Genomic DNA, 17,009 nt, shown 5'->3' with positions numbered 1-17,009 from the left:
TTTCTAAAGCCCCCTGTCTTGGACCCACAGATGTCAGCCTAGACATCTTGTTAGTCATTAAGGAGTCCCCCAGGCTACTCTCCCCTTCCCCCCTGACTGTCTCCCCAGTGCTTTTCCTGTCTTCATTCTTGCTGATGTCTATGTCCACATCTCCACAAAGATGATCCTTCTGATACTCAACTGCTCGCTCCCATGGTCATGCCCGAGACCCGATCACCACCAATAGCTGGAATCTCTTTCATCTCAGCACCAAACATCCCAACATCCCACTTTCTGAGTGCAACTCCCTCTGCTGTGCACCCACTAGTCGTCCACAATTCTATCTCCCCTTGAAACTCTAGTACCTTTCCCTGGTCCTCACCCATCTTGCATCTTATTTCTCTCCTGGCTCAAATTCCATGGCAAATCATTACAATTATTCACGTGCTACACCATCAACCCTCTTGTCTTATGCTCATACTTGCTTGGGGAAACCTCTACCCCAACTAAGTCTTCCACACCTGCAACCATACAGGTGAATCCAGCATAGCAAGTCTGACTGCTCTCATCAATTCAAGATCATGAGCCTCCATGGGCCCCACTGTTGCCTGGCAATCCTGCTCCATTTCCCTAATCCATCCTCTCTCGTTCCCCTAGACTTCTATTTCTACCTTTTTTTCCTGTCCCCAAACATCCAACATCCGCCCACCACCACCACCTCACACTGTGCTGAGACCTCATTCCTTCTTTTACTGAGAAACTTGAAGCAAAGCTGGGCATGGGGGCCCATGCCTGTAATCCCAGCTCTTTGGGAGGCCGAGGTGGGTGGGTCACCTGAGATCAGGAGTTCAAGACCAGCCTGGCCAATATGGCGAAATCCCATTTCTACTAAAAATACAAAATTTAGCCAGGTGTGGTGGTGGGCACCTGTAGTCCCAGCTACTCAGGAGGCTGAGGTAGCAGAATTGCTTGAACCCTGGAGGCAGAGGTTGCCGTGAGCCAAGATGGCACCACTGCACTGCAGCCTGAGCAACAGAGTGAGACTCTGTCTCAAAAAAAAAAAAAAAAAAAAAAAACTAGAAGCAGTAAGGACAGAACAGTCACTGGCTCCTGCTGCCACCCCTGGGACCAGCCAGCACCTGGGCATGTGTGCTGCCTTCCCTCACGCTCACCCAGCCAACAGCCTGGCTCTCAGCAAACATCTCCACTGTGCGCTAGTTCCCAACCCTCTCACAGTCTCACTTTGCTCCAGCAGTCCCCCCCTCCTCCTACTTCTTCTACTGAATCACTCCCACCACTATACAATGTGTTATTTCTCCCATCTTAACCACTTTCACCTCCAATTACTCTTCCAGAGAGCTGTTTTTGCTCACTGGCTCCAATTCCTCTCCTGTCATTCTCTCTGGAGCCTATTCCAGTCTGGCCACTTGCACATGGCTTAAACCATGGCTAATTTGGCCAGGCGCAGTGGCTCGTGCCTCAAGTGAAAGAGAGAGAGGGAGAGAGAGAGAAAGGAAGGAGATAGAGAGAGAAAGGAAAGAGAGAGGAAGCAGAGAGAGAGAGAAAGGAAGGAGAGAGAGAGAGAAAGGAAGGAGAAAGAGAGAGAGAGAGACACCATGGATCATTCACAGTTGTCATCTTTCTTGACCACATCAACACTGGTTCCTCCCTCCTCCTGGAAACATTGTCTTCATTCAACCCAGGACACCACCCTCTCCTGCTTTTCCTCCTTCCTCCCTGGCTGCTGCTTCTCAGTGTCCTTCTGTTTTCTCCTCCCCTGCCCTGTAGATATTGGCGCACCCAAGGCTCCCATCTTGGATCTCTCCTCCTGCTACATTCTCTTCTGTAATTCAGGGCTTTTCCTCCAAGAGTTGTCGCTATGCTGGTGGCTTTTGTCTCAAATTTATGTCTCCCGTCTCTTCTGAACTGCAGACTCACCTCTCCAACTCTCTGTTCCCCATCTCCCCTTAGCATGTTCCAAACTCAACTCCTGGTCGCACCCCTGCACCCACTCCCCCTCCACTGTCCATTTCCATCCTGCACTTTCTGCCTCTCCCATTCCATAAGAGCCACTCTATCTTTCAGTGGCTCAGGCCAAAAACCTGAGAGTCATCCTCGACTCCTTTCACTCTTTTACATCCCCTGTCTAATCTGCTGGCAAATCTTGTTGGTTCCACATTCAGAATATTTCCAAAATCTGAGCACATCTCCCACCTCCACTGCACCCATCCCAGTCCAGGCTACCATTGTCTCCTGCTCAGACCTTGGTTGAGCTCTCCACGTCTGCTTCTCTGCTTGTTCACCCCTCCTGCTCCCTCACCTAGTCTCCATATGAGGATCAAAGAGTTCTCATTAAAGCAAGTTATTGTGGGCTAGGTTCAGTGCCTCATGCCTGTAATCCCAGCACTTTGGGAAGCCAAGGCAGGAGAATCACTTGAGGTCAGGAGTTTGAGACCAGCCTGGGCAACACAGTGAGACCTTTGTTTCTATCAAAAAATGTTAAGAATTAGCCTGGTGTGGTGGCATGCACCTGTAGCCCCAGCTACTCTTTAATATTGCTTGAGCCCAGGAATTGGGGGCTACAGTGAGCTAGGACCGTGCCACCGTACTCCAGCCTGGGTGACAGAGCAAGTCTCTCTCTCTCTTTAAAAACAAAAAAAAAAAGTCATTTTAATTCACTCCATGGCTCACTCCCCATGCCCTTCACCCTGCCCTGTGCAGCCCACTGATCTGCTTGCTTCCCCAGCTCTCTGGGCAAGCTCCAAGCCCAGGGCCTTTCCTCCGCTTAAAGTGCTCTTCCCCCGCAACTGCATGCTTCACTCCAAGTCCTTGCTCAAATGTCATTTTCTCAGTGAGGCCTTCCCTAATCACCCCTTTACAATTCTAACCTCACCTGCATCCCTCCACTTTGTCTCCCCAGTGGAATCCCACAAGGGAGGGGTTTTTATTTATCTTGTTCACTGGTGCATTTGTCTAGCATAAAGCAGTTGCTCACCAAATACTCAAGTGCATCAATGAATGGATGAATGAGTCTACTTTGCTTGAATGGAAGTGAGGGGTTTCCAGGTAGAGGTGAGGTCTGAAGGCAAAATGAACAGTCTTTTGAGAGAAGAACCACCTTGCAGATAAGTTCAAGTAGCTACCAAACACCTCCCATTTTCACTCGCCCTTCCCACTCTTATCCATGCCTGAGGAATGGGATGCCAGGGATGGCAGGCTCTGCACTGATGTCTCACCAGAATGTTCAGGCTCGCAGAGTTGGCTCAGGTCCCTGGGCAGGTGCTGGTCTCCCTAGTTCAAATGCCTGCAAGACAGAGACCTTTCTAAGCCAGGCATAGAAATAACAAACTCCACATATTCCCAGTTATTTGTGGGAGCAAAAAATTAAAACAATTGAATTCATGGCGATAGAGAGTAGAAGGATGGTTACCAGACGCTAAGAAGGGCATGGGGGTGGTGGGGAGTGGGGATGCTTAATATGTACCAAAAAACAGAATGAATAAGACTTAGTATTTACTAGCACAGCAGGGTGACTATAGTCAAAAATAATTTAATTGTACACTTTAAAGCAACTAACAGAGTATAATTGGATTGTTTGTAACCCAAAGGATAAATGCTCAAAAGGATGGATACCTCATTTATCCTGATGTGCTTATATCTCATTGCATGCGTGTATCAAACATCTCAGGTACTCCGTAAATATATACAACTACTATGTACCCACAAAAGGTAAAAAAAAAAAAAAAAAAAAGACAGGGGCCTTTCTTGAGTCACTGCACGTGCCAGGCACTGCATCCCCTAAGAGCTGTGGCCCTTACCATGGCTGGATGGTGACTGGATCAGAGATTGTTGAATGCAGAGATGGTTGTGACTGAGCCCTATCTGCACGGGCGTTCCGTGAACACAGCGGTTTTGACCTCCAACATGAACATTTCCACGCTGGGGTCTGACCCACCTTTGTGAGATTTGTTCATTTATATACAAGAAAAACTTCCCAAGGTAGAACTGGAAAGACCCATTTGGATGTGCACTTTACAGCTCTCGTTCCAGAGATTCAGTGGTACAAAATAAGAACTCTCCCAGGAAACCGGAGCCAGTCTGTCATCCGGTCCTGGGCGTGAGGCAGCTGTTCTCTTGCAGGACAGGGCTGTGTGCCGTCTCGTGGGCTCACCTTCCTGTCTTGGGTATGGAGTGACCCAGCCTCGCCAAGGCACTCGGTGCCCATCCACAACTCCCCATCAGGCTTCTGTGTTTTGCAAAATGCAAGGGAATCTTTGTGTCTGACCTGGACGCCCTCTGTTCCCCAGGGAACCTCCCAGGATGTCTGCCTCACCGGAGGAACTGAGTACAGGGGGAAGGTTAAAGAACATGACAGTGGACGAATGCTTCCAGTCTCGGAGCACCGTCCTCCAGGGGCAGCCCTTCGGGGGTGTCCCCACCGTGCTGTGCCTCAACATCGCCCTGTGGGTGGTGAGTCCTGGGCACTGTAGGAGGCAGACAGTAAAGCCTCAGACAGGGTTGAACTTTCACAGGTGATGCAGTGGGGGACCCAGTTGTCCAGATGGACAGCAGCCACAATGATACGAACTACCTGAATGTCAGTCCTGCCCAGGGTGGCCCGGGTAGGTGGGCCTCAGAGAGAAGAGGCTGGAGGAACAGGCAGAATTCCTGGGATTCTCTTCCATGCATCATTGTCCAAAGGTCCACCTGGCCTCCTGCCTGTTTCTCACTGCTGAGGTCTTCAAGGCACATTCTGGTCCCATAGTTCTGAACATACCACCAGCTCCTTTATTCAACGAACTCTGAGCATCCACTCTGTACCCAGCAGCTGCTGGGCGCTGGCAACCCACAGTTGAAAGGAATGGCCCCTACTCCAACAGAGCTCACCTTCTAGTGGAGGAGCTCCCTGGGGACCTTAGGGACAGGGTCTCCCCCAAGGGAATGCGGGGGGCCAGCCAAGGGGAAGGGATCCATGAACTCTCCCACCCCACATTGCTTTTCCTGGCCTGTAGCTCGTCCTTGTGGTTTACTCCTTCCTCCGGAAAGCTGCGTGGGACTATGGGCGCCTGGCTCTGCTGATACATAATGACAGGTGAGGAGGGGTTGAGATGGGTGAGCTGTTGCCCCCTTGGGGAGAACCTGCTGCCATGGTCAGGACGCGGCTCTGCCCAGTGCCCAAGCTGCAGCAGGTGTCTCGCCAGCAGGTGGCCTCTGCCCCTGCTCTGCCCTCCCTGCAAGAAGGGGACCTGGAGGGCAGCCATCCCTGGGCACAAGGCCATGTTTTTCTCTGGTCTTAGACTTTCTGGATCACGTGACTGGACTCCCAGGATGCCTGGTGCACCTGGCTCAGGGGCGATTGCTGTCTATGCCCAGAGCTGTGTGCTCAGCAAAGGAGCTGAGGCATGCCTGCCCCTTGCAGAGCAGAGGGCAGCCCTCAGCCAGGGAGTGGAGAGGGAGCAGGGCAGGCAGCTGGGACCTTTTCTTTCCTTTCTTACCTCCCTGCCCCGTCCCTGGCTGGCAGCTTGACCTCGCTGATCTATGGGGAGCAGAGCGAGAAGACGTCTCCCTCGGAGACTTCCTTGGAGATGGAACGCAGAGACAAGGTGAGTGCTGGTAGTGGTCTAGGCGGGGGAAGTCCTGGCGCTGGGCAGGCGGGCATGGTGTGCACAGGGAGAAGCACGGCTCAGACCCTGGGGCTTTGCAGTCAGCCGGGCTCAACCACTTCCAAATTCCTCAGCCTCCCCCAGACTCAGTTTCCCCACCTGAAAGATGGAGATATTGACCATACCTACTACTAGGGTGCCAAGTAAGTGTTAACTAATTAAAACATCTTAGAGAGATTTTTAACATTAATTTGTTTTCTCTGCTCAAATCTCCAACCCTTCTCACAGTCCTGTCCTGCCCATGTCCCCGCCTCTGACTCTGAGTCAAGGCCTCACCTCCCATTTCACATAGAAGATTCTAGTCATCTGGCAGGGATTCCCTCAGCCTCAGGCTCCCCAGCCTTGTTTAGTGGAGCGCAGTCTGCTGCTTCCTCCCCTTCCTTGGCGAAGACCAGCCCTCCACCCTACTCATGCATCCCTTCAGCCACTTGCTGGGAAGCACCGGCTGTCTGCCATTCACTGGACTGGGAGCTGGGGGCCAAGTCCTGCCTCATGGCGCTGTCTGCCCCGGGCAGGGGAGACGAGCAGACAGACGCACATAGACTGGTGATAAGGCACAGTGGAGAACGAGGGGGATCTGCGGCACAGGGGAGGTCAGGGATGGTCTTGGGCAGTGGTGACATTTCACTGGGGCCCTGAATACTTTGAGAGGGCGCCCTGAGAACGTCCTCCCTCCCCACCCCCACACACAGCTGAACTTCTGACAGTGGCCCATGCCGCTGTCACCACTTCCTCACCTCTCACTCGCACCCGGCCTCTCACTCACACCCGCTCTCCCACTCACGCCCCGCCTCCCATTCACACCTCCCCTCCCACTCTCGCCTCCCTTCCCACTTATGCCTCCCCTCCCACTCTGGCCTGCCCACCCACTCACGCCCCCTCCCACTCACCCCTCCCCTCCCACTCACGCCTCCTCTCTCACTCACACCCCACCTCCCACTCATGCCTCCCCGCCACTCACGCCCCGCCTCCCACTCATGTCCCCTCCCACTCATGCCTCCCCTGCCACTCACGAGCCCTGCCTCCCACTTATGTCCCACCTCCCCTCCCTCTCTCGCCTCCCAATCACGCCTCACCTCCCACTCACGCCTCCTCTCCCGCTCATGCCTCCCACTCACGCCTCCCCTCCCACTCACGCCTCCTCTCCCACTCATGCCTCCCACTCACGCCTCCCCTCCCCCTCTCGCCTCCCACCCACGCCTCCCCTCCCACTCATGCCCCCTCCCAATCACGCCTCCTCTCCCACTCATGCCTCCCACTCACGCCTCCCACTCTCACCTCCCCACCCTCTCACACACCTCCCCTCCCACCCACGCCTCCTCTCCCACTGACGCCTCAACCTCCTCAAATGTGAGCTCCTGTCCATCACTCAACCCAGACAACCCTGAAGGTCAGCAGTGATTCGCCCCGCCACTAAATCCAACGTACTTTTCTCAGTTCACATCTTGCCTGCGTTCTCCGAAACGTCCGACCCCGTAGACCGTCTTTCTCTCTTGCACAGGTGTTCTCCCTTGCATAGGTGACATTACATTCTTTGGGTTTTCCTTCTAGCTCTCTGTCTGCTCCTACTGTGTCTCCTTTGCAGGCTTCTCTTCTATACTGGGAGTCTCCTCAACCAGCTGATCCCATACCCTTCCCCTCGCCCTGACTCCTGGGCAGTGACGCCCACACTGACAACTTCCTTTGCCATCTCTATGCATAAACTTTTAAATTCCTGTCTCCAGCTAATCCTCTCACTGGGCCCCAGCCTGCTTTATTCAATGTCTTTCAAAATACGTCCACATGGATATTGTGGTCATTTGGGGTTCCATTTGTCCAAAACATTTCATGATATCCCACCACACCCACCTGTTCCTGTGACCTTAGTCTCAGACCTCCCACCATCCTCCCCAGGGCCTCCTCTCCCTCTTACCCAGGCCCCCGAGCATGGCCAATGTGTCTCCACGTTGTGTTGCTTTGACCTTCCCCACTTTCTTTCTCTCCTTCCCTCCTACCATTGCCTGGTCCAGGCCTCCATCAACCTTTTGCGCGGACAACTGCAGTAGCTCTAACTGATCCCTTTAAGTCCACACTCTAGGGCCCTTACCCATTTTTCACCTGCATCCAGAGAGATTCCCCTGCCTGGGGACATATTTTCTGCTGCAGAGACCTTCACTGTCTTCCCAGGGCCCGTGGAATCAATTATAGATGCTGTGCCGTGGCCTGGTAGTTTGGTCCATCCTCCCTTACTCCTGCCAACTCCCCTATCCCCGCCACATGGGTCCACCTTTTAGTTTCTCAATAGGGCCGCCTGCTTCCCTCCACCAGTCCTTTCCCAGGCTCTTCCCTCTCCCCCTTCCCCAGTGGCCCTTCTCGGAGTCGCTCACCTGTTGTTGAGATTTCAGCTGAAGCATACTTCCCCAGGGAGCCCTGACCACCCTTCCTGGGTCCAGATCTCTTGTTATATAGCCACAGAAAATGCATTCCTTTTGTTTAACATTTTTAACCTGTCTGTAACGATCCCTCATCTGCGAGATCAGTCTAGTGTGTCTGCTTTCCACAGGCCCTGAACTTGGATTTGCTCATCACTGCACCCCACGTCCAATCCAGCCTGCCGTGTACTTAGCATCTGATGCGTATTTGTCAGCTGTGCTAAGTAAGCGGAGCCACGTTCCTTCCATTGTCATCCTCGAGAGGCTGGGTCCTTCACTTGCTAGGATCTGCCCTCTCCAAAGTGCAGAGCCTCAGACAAGTGACTTCATGTCTTGGAGGCTTCCTAGGTAGAAAAAGGGCAGCAACACCTACCTTGCAATGTGGCTCGCAGCTTTACTTTTAGAAACATCACTTTGATTTTTTTTCTTATTACAATGACAAAAAAAAAAGTTTTATTTTTAAAAGTCTAGAAGATAAATCCCTATGGCAGCAGTGAGGGGGACAAACTGAAGAGGGCATAAATTAAATGGGGAAAGAGAGTTCAGTGAGGTGGCCCCCACAGTGTCCAGCCAGGATGGGGAGACGTCAGCCAGGGCCAGGTGGTGTGGGTGAAGAAAATGGGTCTCACCATGGTTCCCTGAGCAATTTGGGTCAGGCATTGTTACCCCCAGGTGGTGGGAGCTCAGACAGGTGAAGTGAACTGACAGCTGTCACTCTGTCACATCAGCTGAGCTGGCTCCTGGGAACTGCGGCCCTGTGTCTGCCTCTTATGTGGCTGTTCAGCTGCTGAACTTTCTGAATGGTTTATGCCTTCAGAGCCACAACAGGTACTCAAGGGAGGGACCGCTGTTTCTTTTGTGCCTTCTCAAAAGGAAGCAACGAGGAAAGGCAAAAAAGAAACAGATGTCCTTTGCTCCCCTTGGCATAAGGCCCACCTTCTAAGTCTCCTTCCCTGTGTCAGGCTGGCTGATAGTTGCTTCCTTTTGGGAAACACCTCTTCCCCAGTCCGTGTGGTTCCAGAGGACCATCAATCAAGAGGTCTGCCCAGTTCACAGAAGTGCACATGACCCAAACGGAGCCATTCTAGAGCTGTAACCTTGTGCAAGGCTTTGCTAAGTCCTCTGGGATCCCAGAAAGAAGCAGGCACCAGGGTAACTTCACCAGCTACCAGAGCTGGCAGCTTCTAGAGTTGCAGGCCCCAGCCCCCGCTCTTACACACCATTCCAAAGACGACTCTCTCTAGTCCCCCACCAATCTCCCCATGGCTGAGGCCACCTTTCCCCACCACCCAGAAACTCAAGACAGCAAGACCCCAAGAGAAAGGTATCAACAGGACAGTACCCTCAGCACATGGCATCAAAGATGCCACCAAACCACTCCAGGCTTCATGATGTTTACCGAGGTGCAGGAATTCAGAGGGAAAGAGACCTTCTCCCTTGCAACACCCATATCAATCTCCTTAAGGGATTTTTTTTTTTAAAATTTTAGTAAGTGGGGTCTTGCTGTGTTGCCCAGGCTGGACTCAAACTCCTGGGCTCAAGTGATCCACCTGCCTCAGCCTCTTGAGCTGCTGAGATTAAGAGTGTGAGCCACCATGCCTGGCTTCCTTAAGGAAATTTTAATTGGCCCCGCTTGGGTGAAGTTCCCATTGGCCAGTCAGTCACTGGAGGCAAATTCCCACTTGGACAGAGTAAAAGTAGGAGCCCACTGGACCACACGCATCCAGGGAAGGGCATCTCCGGAAGGAAGCATGAAGGATGGACAGAGAGCAACAGACGTTCACCCCAGAAGGAGTCACTTCTCCCCCTCCAGTTCAAGAGTCACCTTCTGAACCCCATTTCCTGTAACAGGAAGGCAGAGATGTCCCCTCATTTCCAAGGAAGCTTCTCCCTCCACAGTCACTGGTTCCCAACTGAGCCTTCAGACTCTTTTTCCCGGGAAGGAGGCCCCGGACACTGCCGCGGCTGCCTCAGATGACCCGGCCGCCTGGGTTCCCAGAGCTGGGCAGGGCAGGCCAGAGCCTGAGTTTTCTCACAGTTTCTCTCCTTTCCCCACAGGGCTTCTGTTCCTGGTTCTTCAACAGCATAACCATGAAGTAAGTGCCCAGGCTCTGTGAGCTTGTGACTGTGTTGCCTTGGGGATAGGGGGTGGAGGCTCCTAGAAAAGTTAGCAGCCCCCAGCCTGGGATGACAGGGCCTGAGCTCCATACCCTCCCCACCACCTCGGCCCATCACCAGTGAAGGAGGCTTTCCTGGGTGACAATTGGTGAAGTGGGAACTGGGCACAGCCCACTGCCCCTCAGGGAAGGACCACTTTTAATAGCTGAATCATTACTCACATGCTTATAGAAATGCTTCTGTGAACTCCACACGAGGAAAAAGAAATCCTTCCTTTGTGCTATCTGCTTGATTTCTGTGAACATCATTCAGCATATCATGTGTTCGCCCTTCTGCCCAAGCAAACACATCCGGCGGAAGGGCAGGCCTCTCTCGGCCTCGGTGCCTGGAGAGCAGAGGGGCAGCCCTTGCCCACCTCACCTTCTGGGTTTCTTGAATGCCAGATCCCACTTTGCAAAACAGCAGATCCCAAGTCACCCGTTTTCTCCTGCAAGCCAACCTCAAGTTACCTATTTTCTCCTGATTCCTCAACACCAGCCAGACGCTTCAGCAGTGCAGACACTTACCAGAACTCTGTGTTCCCACTGCATAGGCATACACGCGTGCACACTCATATATACACGCACACACACGAGCATGTGTGCACACAGCTCTTCCTCCACGTCAGACCCCACATACTCATGGGCTCTCCCTCAGTGTGCTCCATCTGTCCTGTCCTGCCCGTCCTTTAAACCCCTCCACCCCACCCTTACCCAAAGACTCCTATCATGGAGGCCCCTCTGTCAGGGACTCAGCATCTGGGAAAGCAGGAAGGCAGGGCATTGCACCGTGCATCCAGCACCCCTTGAGAGCAGTGTCATAGAAGACAGTTTAATGCGTTTACTGAGCAGCAGTAAGTCAAGCAGAGTCCCCATGCACAAACGCACGCGATCTGGTTGGAGAAATAAAGGTGAACAAGACTCCCTTCGTAGAATTCAGAATGGGAGGGTTATAATTGCCATGCAGAGGGCATCTGGGGAAGAGATAAAGGAATTCCAACTGGAAAAGTACAGTTTTGAGCTAGGCATTAGAGGACAGGAAGAGCTTCAACAGGCGCGATGTGGGATGTGGAGGGCACATCAGAAGTAAAAGACTATGGCTGGGCGCGGTGGCTCACGCCCGTAATCCCAGCACTTTGGGAGGCCGAAGTGGGCGGATCACGAGGTCAGGAGATCGAGACCATCCTGACTAACACGGTGAAACCCCATCTCTATTAAAAATACAAAAAATTAGCTGGACGTGGTAGCATGCACCTGTAGTCCCAGCTACTCGGGAGGCTGAGGCAGGAGAATCGTGTGAACCCGGGAGGCGGAGCTTGCAGTGAGCCGAGATCATGCCACTGCATTCCAGCCTGGGTGACAGAGCGAGACTCCAACTCAGAAAACAAAACAAAACAAAACAAAAGTAAAGGACTGTGTGAGCCAGTTTGTTGCAGAGATGAGTAGGGTGTACCCAGACATGGTAAATCTGGTGTGGTTAGAAGCAAGATTTCATGGTAAATGTGGCAGGGGAGGGTAAAAGATTGGGCTGGAAGGATCAGTTGGGTTTTTTTTTTTTGAGGCAGAGTCTCTCTGTGTCGCCCAGGTTGGAGTGCAGTGGCACAGTCTCAGTTCACTGCAACCTCCGCCTCCTGGGTTCAAGCAATTCTCCTACCTCAGCCTCCTGAGTAGCTGGGATTACAGGCACGCGCCACCATGCCCTGCTAATTTTTGTATTTTTAGTAAAGACAGGGTTTCACCATGCTGGCCAGGCTGGCCTCGAACTCCTGACCTGAGGTGGTCCACCTGCCTCAGTATTTCAAAGTGCTGGGATTACAGGCATGAGCCACCACGTTGGGCCTCAGCTGGGATCTTGACTGGCATACTGAGAATCTTGGGCTTTCATCTAGAGATAGTAGGGAGTCAATTAGTATTTTCAAGCAGGAAAGTCAAAATGATATATGTGTTTAGGCAGAAGTGTGGAGAGTGAATGGCCTTAGAGAAAGTCCAAAGTCAAGGTGAGCAGTTAAGGAGGCTATTCCAATGGTCGAGGTGGGAGGTGCTGGTGACCTGAACTGGGGCAGTGACCACAGAAACAATTGAAAAAATTGTCTTCCACAAAACTGGTCCCTGGTGCCAAAAAAGTTGGGGACCACTGCTGTATAGTATTTCATGATTTATATATCACAGTTCTCGTGTCCATTTCACCTTGATAGACATGTAAGTTGTTTCCAGTTTGAGGATGTTACAAGTAATGCATCTATGAAATTTTTATACATGTCTCTGGGTACCCGTCTTGCATTTCTGTTCAGTGTAAACCTAGGAGTGGAATCGCTAGGTCATAGAATGTGGCTGATTTCCATTTCAGTAGATAATATCAACTGTTCTCCAGTGTAACTGGGCCAGTGTATACACCCGTGAGAACAGGAGAGCTCCCAATGCCCCACACTCTCACCAACACTTAGTGTTGTCCAACTTTCCAACTTTGGCAAATATGGCAGTGTGGAGCGATAGCTTGTTATCTCATCATGGGTTTCAGGTGTTCCTTTTTTCCTAATAGGCTGCCTCTCAATACCACGAATGCTTTGTCTGGTGGTATGGCTGCACCATAGCAACCACTCAAAATGTTTGAAGAAGTAATAAAAGGATGAATGAACGCTCTATTTCGAGAGTGTTTCTGGATTCCTGAGTGTGTATCTGTAACAGAGCCCCTATCTTTGATATGTCTGTGAAATTCAGTTAAGGTATACTTCAGGGATAACAGAGGCTTTGAGATATAGGGCAATATTTAAAAAAAAAAAAAACAAAAAACTTGGGGAGGCGGTGATCATTTGCTGTCCTTCCCTCTACCTCCCTGCAACAAGTGGTGGCCACGCTGGCTCCCGAGGCATGTCCTTGTCTATGTGTCTCTTCCAGGGACGAGGATCTGATTAACAAGTGTGGGGACGACGCACGCATCTACATCGTGTTCCAGTACCACCTCATCATCTTCGTGCTCATCATCTGCATCCCCTCCCTGGGCATCATTTTGCCCATCAACTATACTGGATCCGTTCTGGGTAGGCAGAGCTCAGTGGGCCCCAGGGCAGCCGCTGGACCTGAGAGGCAGCCAGGCAAGCCAGTCAGGGCTGGGGTTGAGGGTCTAGACATCTATTTTAATCCTGCCTCTTGGAGTTTGTTGTTGTGTGAACCTGGACAAGCCATGCTTCACTTCTGTCAGGTGGAGACTGGAGACGATTCCTCCTTTGTCACAGGTTTGGCCCAGGGCCTGGCACACAGCAGGCACATAGTATTAATTCAGTTGGGAATTGAGTGTTCATTCACGGCCCCACTCTGGCTGGGTGTTCCTGGGGATCCTTTTGTGACATGTGACCCACTGCAAAGATCCCTGAACCCATTCTGTTGGACATAACACTGTAAGTGCAGAATTTGTCTTGTGGGACCTCTGCTCCCACTCACTGGAAGAGGGTAAGCCCTTCGGACAGAACAGCATTGTGGATGAGACCTGGGCTTCCAAAACAGAGAAATCAGGACTCCACAATGTTTACCCACACCTGCACCCCAGAAAATACCTTTGCCTAGTTAATATGTTATTTTATTTATTTATTTATTTATTTATTTATTTATTTATTTATTGAGACAGAGTTTTGCTATTGTCGCCCAGGCTGGAGTGCAATGGCATAATCTCAGCTCGCTGCAACCTCTGCCTCCTGGGTTCAAGTGATTCTCCTGCCTCAGCCTCCCGAGTAGCTGGGATTACAGGCACTTGCCCCCACACCTGGCTAATTTTTATATTTTTAGTAGAGACGGGGTTTCACCATGTTGGTCAGGCTGGTCTCAAACTCCTGACCTCCAGTGATCCGCCTGCCTCAGCCTCGCAAAGTGCTGAGATTACAGGCATGAGCCACCACGCCTGGCCGCTAACATGTGATTTAACCTAGTATATGGCAAATCAGTCTCCCGAGCTTCACTTTCCTCAGCTGTCTTAGGGATTGGGAGATCACATACCTACACAGTGCTTGATATACGTAGTAGATGCTCAATGAATAGCAGGTAGTATTTCACTTAGAATCATGAAGCTGAACGAAGCTGTGTGAAGACTGCACAACTGGGTGGTGCAGAATAGCACCTTAAATGCCCCAGTGGAAACCAGCTTTATCTTGATTCCTCAGGTTTCTACCTGTTTGTCCTTGGCCAGAGGTAGACCTGAATTCAGTTTAGCACACAGTGTCCATGCCACCAAATTCCACTACTAGAGTAACATCTGAGTCCTTGTCTTGTCTTATCCTAAGAGCTGGTATGTTGGCAGTGATAATATCATGCAGGATTTTTAGACACATTTTACAAGGGAGTGTCCAAACCGTCAAACTAATACACCTAGCCAGAAGGATTTCCTCTGAATAAGGCAGTGTTGCCTTTTCTGGACATTGCCAGTGGTAATAGTGTTGCTAATGTCATCATTCTGCTCATGGCTGGATGGCTGGTACCTTCAACAAGCATTCACTGGGTGTCCATTATGCGCCAATCGTGCCCTGGAGATACCACACAAAGAAGTGTGCACGCTTTCCTCCCGAGAGCCCCAGTCAGCAGTGCCAGGGAAAAGAGGCCTCTGATGTTTTTGTTAAAAGTTGGGGACAAGCTCTGGGGAACCGGAAGGAAGAGGAGGACAAAGGCAAGCATCTCCAGACCCCAGGCATTCGTCCAGGAACCTTGAACTCTGGTGCCCCACAGCAACTGAGGAGCCAGCAACTTCTTTCTCTTTCAGACTGGAGCAGTCACTTTGCTCGGACCACCATTGTCAATGTCTCCACAGAGTAGGTACCTGATCTGAAGCTCCCATTCCATTGGCTGGGGGTGTTGGTGTGGAGAGGAGGTCTCACATGTCAGTTTGTAACATGGGCACCGTTTTGCTGATAAGAACGGCCTGGTTTCCCTGGGAACCGGGTCCTGAGTGAGATGCCGGAAGCTGCATCCTCTCGGTGGGGCAGGACTCTTGGTGTGAGATGAGACCCTGTGTCCTCATCTGTCATGAGTGGAGTTGCCCAAACTGGCCACTCATGAAGACGTGGAGAAATGGTCCTATTTACTTCGTGTAGCCAGATTCCAAGAGGCAGAGGCCCTGTGCTGAAAGAGATTGAAGATTGTTTTCCTGCCACCAATAGGCTCCAGTCAGCCATCATACACCTGAGTGAATCACGGGCCTGACAGTCCCCCTCAGAGTCCCACAGCAGACTCATGTCCCCCCTCTGCCATTAACTGGCCCTGGGTCTGAAGCAGTGTGCCCCCAACACTGAGCTTCAGTCCTTTTCCATGTCCATCACTGGGGAAGGGCTGGTGAACATACTCTCTAAGCTCCTTCCCCTCACAGGCCAGGAACCTGTGGATTCCAACATCAGCCCACCTGGCTGGTGGCATATCAATTTACCCCGAGGCAAATGCGGCCCTGTTGGGCCGTGCCATGGCTAGGTGTCTAGGCCAGCTTGGCTGATTCCTGACAAAGCTGCAGAAGCAGTTCCAGCCAGTGTGAGTGGGGTTCACACACTCCTGCCCCATCTCGCCTCCTCCCACCCCTGTCCCTCTGCCCCTGCTCTCCTGCAATACACCTTGGAGCAGACTGGCTTAACCCAAGCTCTGAAATCAGCAGAAAGGGGCTATGACATCCTCTCATCTCTGCTTTCACCATATCCTCCCCTGGGGATGCCAACCAGAGCAGGGATATTGGCTCCTTCCCAAGGCCCATTGCTGGCCCGAGGTACCTACATCTTCCCAACAAAAAGTGAATTCTAGTAGTACAGCAAAAAGCCATCAGTCTCCATGAATCCATCCTGGCAGAGAGCTGGAGCGTTCTGTAGAGACCATGTAGCCTTGCCCCTCTATGGAAACTGAGGGTGGAGGCATCTAGCAGATGGCAATGGCGTGTGAGGTGCCAGGCACCTTTTGAAGCAAGGTGACCTTTCTCCCCTCTAACCATGTGGAATAAGGTGGGCCCTATTTCTGAGTAGCAATCCTAGCCAGATGCTTTGAGATGGCATCACGTGAGTTGAAAGCAGGGATGGCAAACATGGCCCAAGTGCCATGACTCTCCTACCCCAGGGGCGGTGCTGCAAACCATCTGGCTCTCCTTCCCCAAGGCCTGCAGGTAACCCAGGTTCTTCCTCACTTGGTCTGCTGGGCAACCATGGGGGCCTGAGCCATAGCAGCTGGCAGGATGGTGTTACAGTGATGAATCTTAAGTTCTTCAGCAGCTCTGGGCTCACCTCCCAGTGCACCACTGCTACGGTGACCTTGGGTGGGTCACCAACCCTCTCTCACCCTCATTTCCCTTTGAGTGAAGTGAAGATAACCACATGCATGGCTACGTGTGTGGTTGAGTCTAGTGAGAAAATGCACACCATGCACTAAGTCCCACCTGGATCTGGCTCAGAGTAAACACTCAATACACATCCCGCTCATGAGCTGGAGCAAGACCCCTTCTCACCACTGATGCCCCTTCCAAGGCACCTGAGTGTCTGGACTCCAAGAAGGTGTTCCTGGAGAGACTGCATGTGGGCTGGGAGAGGGGGGTCCTGGGAGATTGTGATCGGTGGGAGGAGAGGGTCTGAGAAGACTGCAATGGATGGGGAGATATTTGGGGAGACTGTGATGGCTGGGAGGGAGACCTGGGAGACTGTGATGGGTCGGGGGAGGTGTCCAGGGAGCCTGAGATGGGTGGGGCTGTCCCAGGAGACTGCGACTGGTGGAACGGGTCCAAGGAGACTGTGACCATGACCAGCTGGGGGGTCCAGGGAGACTGCAATGGGTGGGATGGGGGGTCCGGGGAA

The 17,009-nt window shown here is 52.0% G+C and overlaps 1 protein-coding gene across 1 annotated transcript in view; it reads left to right on the top strand.

Annotated features, from left to right (window-relative positions):
- The window catches only part of TMEM63C (transmembrane protein 63C), an 87,712-nt gene that overhangs the window by 45,733 nt on the left and 24,970 nt on the right, over window positions 1-17,009 (top strand). Inside the window, exons 5-10 of the mRNA XM_011988297.1 lie at window positions 4,287-4,449; window positions 4,992-5,071; window positions 5,501-5,582; window positions 10,112-10,149; window positions 13,105-13,247; window positions 14,954-15,002. Of these exons, the coding sequence (XP_011843687.1) occupies window positions 4,300-4,449; window positions 4,992-5,071; window positions 5,501-5,582; window positions 10,112-10,149; window positions 13,105-13,247; window positions 14,954-15,002 (542 nt within the window). The 5' untranslated portion in view covers window positions 4,287-4,299. The remainder of the gene's footprint in view (window positions 1-4,286; window positions 4,450-4,991; window positions 5,072-5,500; window positions 5,583-10,111; window positions 10,150-13,104; window positions 13,248-14,953; window positions 15,003-17,009) is intronic.

This window comes from Mandrillus leucophaeus, unplaced genomic scaffold, assembly GCF_000951045.1.
Source record: "Mandrillus leucophaeus isolate KB7577 unplaced genomic scaffold, Mleu.le_1.0 Scaffold326, whole genome shotgun sequence".
In the NCBI taxonomy this organism is placed as follows: Eukaryota; Metazoa; Chordata; class Mammalia; order Primates; family Cercopithecidae; genus Mandrillus; species Mandrillus leucophaeus.
The sequence above is the reverse complement of the archived record's forward strand: the minus strand, read 5'-3'. Positions and strand labels throughout refer to the sequence as shown.